Genomic DNA, 7,881 nt, shown 5'->3' on the forward strand with positions numbered 1-7,881 from the left:
GGACTCGCAGCATGAAATCCGCTGCAAATGCATTATGTTCCTGCCCATGGTGAGAAAATAATAAACGGCTTATTATTTCCTTTCCACGCTCCCCCAGTGTTCTGCTATGGCATCTTTGGGTCCCAGATCAAGACGATCCTGCCAACACTTACAAGGCAGACTCGTCTGAGGGTGACAGCCCGCTCAGCCGATCACTAGCCGCAGTGCAACAGTTGTATTTTTATTTCTTATATGACAGGGATCGGTCTGATCATTGGTCTCTGCAATAATAGTGCGTGTAATAGTGTCACCAATTTGTTTCCATTGACTTGTGGAGAGAAGTTGTGTCGGTATATATTGTTTCCTTTTCACAAAACGGGATAAGTGCTAGGATAAATGTCATGGGCCATATTGGGTTCCATTTTGTTAAATAAAAGTCAACACTTCCAAAAACAGAACAAAAAAATCTATTCATCCAAAAATGGCGCTGACCAGACTGAACAAGGAGACGCCACAATAAGATTCCACTAAAGCAATCAGACGCCATGTAATCGAAATGTTTTTGCATTTCCAGGCTTACCTATGGGATAACAATAAGGATGTGGTAGAATGGCTGGAGAAACAATTGACCGAGGATGAGGGAACCCGATCTGTTGTGGATGAAAATATCAAGTACATTTCTAGAGACTATATCCTGAAGCAGATCCGCAGGTAACGCGGTGGACGCACTTTTATTATTATACCAATTAAATATGGGTAATAGGTGATAATAGGATTGTTAAGCTTATACACAGCTAGAATAGCTGAGCAATCCCTGTGGTTTACCCTTGTGATATACTGTGTGCCCCGTGTAGGAAGATGGCGGCAATGCAGAGGAGTGTGTAATGTGCACATATCCTCTGCCGTCATATTATATAGCACTGTGCTCACTTCACAGTCCGGGACCTTAAATTGAGGAAATTACATTCTAATAGTCGAGAACGCGTTGTTGTTTTTTTTACATTTTATGACTTTTTACTTTTATATTTAGTGCCCGTTGCTAAATGATTTTTTATTTCCCTTTTTAGTAAAGGGAACCTATGGTCAGTATTGTTATTGTTGTTTATTATTATTATTATTATTATTTTAAATCATGTTATAACTCTGCTTATCCTTATTCCAATGTTTAAATCTTGTTGTTACGCAGTCCTGTCCCCCTTTCTGATATAGTTTGACTGCACTTTTCCATAAATAGTCAGCCTGAACTCTATTTCAAATTATTATTATTTCAAAAGGGGTGTAAATGAGTGTGATGCTCACGGGCATGTAAATATCAGGCTAAGAGGGCATGAATTAGGTTGTGGGGCTTAATATTAGGCCAGGGGGGTGAATATGAGGTTTAGACAGAGTGAATCAGGTTTGGGGGGGGGGGTAAGTATGAGGCTTAGAGGAATTGAACCAGGTTTTAGGGGAGTGAATATGAGGCTGAGGGGGAGTGAATCAGGTTTGAGGGGTTAATATTAGGTCAGGGGGGTGAATAAGAGGCTAAGGGGGAGTTATTAGGCCAGGGGGGTTGAAAATTGGGCTGAGGGGGAGTGAATCACTCTTGAATATGCGGTTTAAAAAGGTGTGATTGGGCTCAGGGGGAGGGAATATAAGGCCGAGGGGCTTGAATCTGGCTCAGGTAAATGTATATAAGACTGAGAGGGCAAGAATTAGGCAAGGTGTGTAAGTATGAAGCTAATGGGGGCATGAATTAGTCAGGGGGTGTGGTTGAAAATGAGGCTGAGGGGTGAGAATCAGGTAGGGGTACTTAGGAGACTGATGGATGTGAATAGGGCTGAGGATGCATGGATCAGGCTTAAACACTTTTAAATCAATGTAAGATAGGCATACGGCACTACCTGTTGGAGGGGACAACCGCACTGTGTGACCGCGTACTCAGACCCAATTCAGCTGGTGGTGCTCAATTGACCCAACAATCTTCACATAGCATAGTCCAAAGAGACCCGAATGTCAAGGCACTCACCACAGCTTCTTAATCAAGTTCGCTTGCTTTATTCACATATAGCACAGATACATAGATGCAGACAGGTGAACGGGCGACAGCCTGTTTCACGTGCTTAACTCGCACGCTACTCTCGGCCGCACGCTTCCTCTCGGCCGAGAGGAAATAGCTTAATGGAGGGGTTTATTTTTTTGCTGTATAATAAATTGCTAATTTTTAGGAATTAATTGTTATATTATTTGTTAATAATACTTGTGGTTCTCCTTACAGCTTGGTGCAAGAAAACCCAGAGGTTGCTATGGATTCTATTGTTCATATGACGCAACACATTTCACCAACACAGAGAGCTGAGATTGTTCGAATTCTGTCAACCATGGACTCTCCGACCTCAACCTAGTGCTCCAGCTGAACGGGCTTCACTCTTAGCATATAATACTATAATGTTAAGGAACAAAGACACACAGCCCGATGAATGACAATAGAGGGGACCTTGTAAACTGACTTTTTTTTTTCTTGAAAAGTCTTTTATATCCGTTAGTTTTATAATATACACATTAGGTAACAGACCCCTTCATGATACATGTGCTGTAGCCTGTATACAGGGCTGCCATGCAGTAGTTCTGTTCCAGGCTTAGTATAATGGAGGTATAACTAGATGTGTAGACATGTAATACTACTTACAAATCTGTATCTGGTCTTCTGACAAACCAGACTTTGGGTGGGACTAGTATATGGTTTATGCATTATATAGCGTAGTTTATGCTTATTAAGGTATATTAGTGTATGCTATGGCCATGTAGGAATGCTTACAATATCATAGGTATCTTTACTACAAAGAATGCACAATCTAATAGTGACAGCTGTCTGACGGACACAGAGGGATGTCAGCCTTTACCTTTTTTTATTTTTTTGCATGGATACAAGTGAAAAGAACGTTATAAGACAAATACAAAAATGTATGTATAGAAGCGGTAACTAAGTGTTATAGAAAAAAGATCACAGGAGAGAATTTACCAAGGGTTTCAAGGGGCTGTCTATTAACTTCCATCTTTACAGATTATTACACTATGGTGGTTACCCAACAAGATCCATCCACCTTATTACCTTATCATATAAACCAACCACATTGTCCCGGATATGCTGCTCAGACCTCCCGTACCACATGTCACACGTTCCACTGGATTATGATGTGACTCTCGGCATGGATGTTTAGTTTCCTGTGACAGGTACTGGAGTGTCCATTTTCTAGAATGGGACAATTGTGAGAAAATTGTAACTTGTAATCATTTTACTTCAAAACAACGACCCGGATTTACTGGTCTGCGGCAGAAATTTGCCCAAAAAGTGTCCCGCTAGACTTTTCTTTAAATTTGTATCATACAGTAGGTTTTGGACAATTTATAGACACCTTTCTGGAAAGTCCAAGAGGGGGCGTGACATCAGTATGAAAGGGGCGTGGTCTGATTTGCACAGTTGTGCACCTCAGAAGTCTCGCACAAGTCATCCATGTAATGTTGGTCTAAACTTAGAATATACAGCCTTCACGTGCACAGATTTCTTAAACAGCCCACGCCACATAAAATCTGGTGAACTTGAAGACTGTCTACTTTGTTTGCACATAGAAAGTACATCTGGGCCAGGGTGTACAAGAAATCTCTAAAAGTAAGATACTAAGGAGGAATTTACCAAAACTATCTAATTCATAGGGCTTATTGCTACATTCTGTGTATACGGTCCATGAATACAACATGTGCTGCAGACCGGAATCACAGACTTCACGGCGTCATGTATCATTATGATGCCGGGAGCTCTGAATCTGCTAAATCTTCACAGTACTGTACTGACACAGCCAAGCAGCTATGTCAGTACATTACCGCAAAGATTTAACAGATTCAGAGCTCCCGGCATTATAATGATACATGATGTCATTAACTCTGTTCTGTTGCACATCGTCTGTATAAACGGACCGTGCACAAAACATGTAAATCACACCTTAGACAGTGCAAAGTTTGATGGACAGACCTTGGACCGTGTTTGATAAATCGCCTTTTCTGTAGACTGTCTAGTCTACATTTACCCCGACTATTAGTTGGCTTAATTTAAATTAGAACCCTAGTGCCAAAATTATGCCATTTTGCCAGACCTAGGGAAGAATTGTCAAAAAGCTACATGATAAATGTACTGTAACTCAATTCATGGAAAGCAGGATTTAAGCACAAATTATGGCAGAATTCTGGAGCATTTGCAATAGAAAATGAGGCCTAAATGCTGTAGGTCAGGTATGCCGAGAAAAAGCATCTAATAAAAATGTAGTGTTGTACCTAACCAGAAGGGTTCAGAGAAAACTACTGGTATGTTATTATAATAGCCCCACCCCCAGCCCCACCACAACGGAAAAAGACTACAAGGCCAAGAGAAGCCAATTTTGGCAGCCTGAGAACCATCCCAGTTATAGGCTGTGTTCACACATATTATTTTCATCAGTCTTTTTTCAACCAAAACCAGGAGAGGAATGGACAGGGCAATATAATAAAATATAATAAAAAAAAAAAGATATGCACAGTTTCTATGTTTTCAATTAACTCCTGATTTTGGTAAAAAAAAAAAAAAAAGACTGGCAGAAATACTATGGGTGAATATAGCCGCGTAACGTTTTTTTTCCTTTCCGAATATTTATTTATTATTTTTTAGTTAAAAATGAAGTCCGTCATTTAATGTTTTGGGCACCCGTCAGTACAATGACGGCTGTTGGTACGTTATTCTAGTTCAGGTGGACTGATTGGCCTTTGGTTGTCTCTTTAATAGAAAAGTCCATTGAATTTTATTGTAAAGACTGTAAAAGGACAATGAGAAAAAGAAACTGTGTTTGAACCAAGGGTGTAACTACCACGGTAGCTGCCATAGCAACTGCTACGGGGCCCACCCCATCAGGGGGCCCTTAACCTGCAATACCTGCAATACACTGGGCCTTGGAGCCATCATCATTTGCAACACCCAGCGGCTAAGCGGGCCTTCAGGGTGCTGCACATATCCCCCTAACTGCAAGCAGTCCTGACAAGCACTTGCAGTTGCATGGGTTTTTGGTCGCTCTGGGTGGGGGCACAATCAAAAATTCGCTATGGGGCCCGGCCATTTCTAGTTACGCCCCTGGTGTGAACAACTAAAAAATACCATCTGTTGTTTGCAAAGAACATCCACAAATTATTTTGATGTCCGTCCAGCGACATCTATTATTTAATACACACTGTGCATTGGACATCCATCGTTCATTGAGGTCAAATTAAAATGCGGTCATAACGGACGTCGTTTTAAAAAGAAAATGCGGACACCTTTCTCCTTTTTTTTTTTTTTATACTTCGTGTGAACATAAAGTAGGATCTATCCTTCCTCTTCCCCAGAATCTTACGTCCCAACATCTCATTACCAGAAATAACAATTGTGTAATATTCATTGACCTTTGTAAAATAATACTCCTCCACATCAAATTATACAGATGCATAGTGGGAAACGTGTCGGTGCCTGTCGCTGCCGTGTCAGCACTAAATTAAAGGACACTTCAAATGTTTAAAATGTATCAAATTCATCTCTCCATGGAGTATTAAACACAATTTATTTTCATTTGCTCAGGTGACTGCATCTCTTGTCAGTGGTTTCTGTGTCTCGCTGCCACTCAGAAGTATTGGTAGCCCCAGCAACAATGAAATAAAACTGTATTTAATAGTGTGGAGAGGAAAGCAGCCTCGGATCCAGCACATTTGTATTTCTGAAAGTATATATCATGAATTGGTTATAAAGTGGAGCATGACAATTCTTTGCTATAAAAAGCCAGCGGTACAGATGGAACAAAGTAGGACTAGTATGACAAGGAATAAATACATTCTAGTTATCGTTGCTGTGCTGAATCCTCGACATGGACTTAGCCTAGCGGCAATAGTTGGTGATATAGTGACTATAGACAGGGTTCTGTTAGATTTCAATCATGGCTGCAAAAGTACTGGAGCCGCATACACAATGTTAGACGACGCACACGAAGGAATTTAGAATCGAGTTACTTACCGTCATTTTTATATTTTATGACTTTTTAGTGCATTTTGTTTTAATATTTTAATGTTTTAGATGTTTATTTATTGTTTTTGTTTGTTACTGAATTTTACTGTCGTTTTCCGGGATGTCGTAGTTGAAGTTCTATATCTTTTTAAACCATGTGCTTTCCATTGTTCCTTCTCCACATTTATTCCTCTGATCGTGCACAATACTTTTTTCTACTTATCATGCCAGTTGATCTGTATAAACGTGTTTGTTTGTAGGCCAGGGTTTATTTTTTTAAGGGTTATCCTATGAATCATTCTAAAACGAAACATTTTCCACATTTTTGATCCCGTGTTCCCCTTGGTGCTGCTGCCGATCAGTGTTAACCGAACCTGTCAAAATGTTTGGGTTCAGCAACGTTACCTGACTCCCTGTTGCTGCAGAAGTTGGATGCCACCCTAGAGAGTTCTGGAAAACATGGATACAGCTTATGGCTTACAGCTATATCCATGTTTTCCTAGCCGCCCTACTTCTGCAACCATGGGGAATCAAATGCCGAGCATTCGGGTTCAGATAAAGTTGCCAAACCCAAACATTTTGACAGGTTCGCTCAACACTACTGCTAATCTGTTAAGCTGTGTTCATACTTTGGAGTTGACACACAGTACTTTTTACTTACCCTTTAGAAGGAGTCTTCTCAGATATAATGCCATGTTTCTGCAAAGCTTCTGGTCCTTCCCTGCCAAGTAGGGCAAAAAGCTCTTTTCCATTGGCTTCTCTGCAGTAACTGGAGGATCATTATGTAGAGAACTGGCTGTTAGGCAGAGGGTAACTCATGGGCAGAGGGTAACTGAACACTCACTAACTAAATGTTATAGCTCTTCTATGATTCTAAGTGGTCAGACAGTCCCTTTAGTTCCAGTTCATGGCCACAACTCTGCATTTCTTTAGAATCTTCAGTGGAATTAGCACTTACTGGAAGGCACATATATTTCAGTACATCCAGACTAGGGATGGTCCGAAGCTGCAGAAGTTCGGGTTCATACGAACCTGAACTCTCGGCAATAGATCCTGCTGTCTTCCACCTCCGTGCAGCGGGTATACAGCCGGAGGACCGCCTGGAAAACTGGGATACAGCCATAGCCATAGGCTGCATCCCAGTTTTCCAGGCGGTCCTCCGGCTGTATCCTCCCTCTCCACGGAGGTGGAAGACAGCGGGAATTAATTGGCGAGAGTTCAGGTTCGTACGAACCCAAATCTCGGCAGGTTTGGACCATCCCTAATCCAGACAATACAAAGAACATTAGCTGCACAATAAACATTCCGACACTATTTTTTTAATGTTTACGTCTTTTAGTTTTACGTAAGTTGTTACTTCTAGTAAATGCATCATGTAAATGACCTGTAATGTCCTGGATATGCTGCTCAGATCTGAGGTTTGTTGACCTCGCCTGTCATATTACCTGTCACACACATTACTCTGGGTTATGACGTGACTCGCACTGATATTCAGTCTAGTGTGACATGTACTGGAGTGTCCAAGTTTTAGAGTCATTTGGGATCAATTTGCAACTTAGGAATCTTTTTAATTGTAATATACTGTATAATTACTGGATTATAGCAACACGTAAGCAGACACTGGAGAGAACTGTGATTGGCCGCCAGCAGAATAAGATGACTACACAATACAGTAGGAGGTCTTAAAGTCGAAACGATACTAAGGGGGACATTTATCTAAAATGTGCAATTTTTCTACTGAGTATTTGTCTGTTTTTTACCCAGTCAAATAAGACTAATAAAACAAACTTTCATAAATTTGTGAATAGAATATTCCCAGTATATTTGCAAAAAAAAAATTGTACAAACATATTCACCAGGTACTGACC

General features: G+C 40.7%; 1 protein-coding gene across 1 annotated transcript in view; it reads left to right on the top strand.

Moving 5' to 3' along the window:
* Positions 1-3,733, top strand: part of ACACA (acetyl-CoA carboxylase alpha) — a 220,232-nt gene extending 216,499 nt beyond the window's left edge. Inside the window, exons 54-55 of the mRNA XM_069971462.1 lie at positions 554-690; positions 2,237-3,733. Coding sequence (XP_069827563.1) covers positions 554-690; positions 2,237-2,363 — 264 coding nt within the window. The 3' untranslated portion in view covers positions 2,364-3,733. The remainder of the gene's footprint in view (positions 1-553; positions 691-2,236) is intronic.
* The last annotated feature ends 4,148 nt before the right edge of the window (positions 3,734-7,881 follow it).

This window comes from Dendropsophus ebraccatus, chromosome 5 (genome assembly GCF_027789765.1).
Source record: "Dendropsophus ebraccatus isolate aDenEbr1 chromosome 5, aDenEbr1.pat, whole genome shotgun sequence".
In the NCBI taxonomy this organism is placed as follows: Eukaryota; Metazoa; Chordata; class Amphibia; order Anura; family Hylidae; genus Dendropsophus; species Dendropsophus ebraccatus.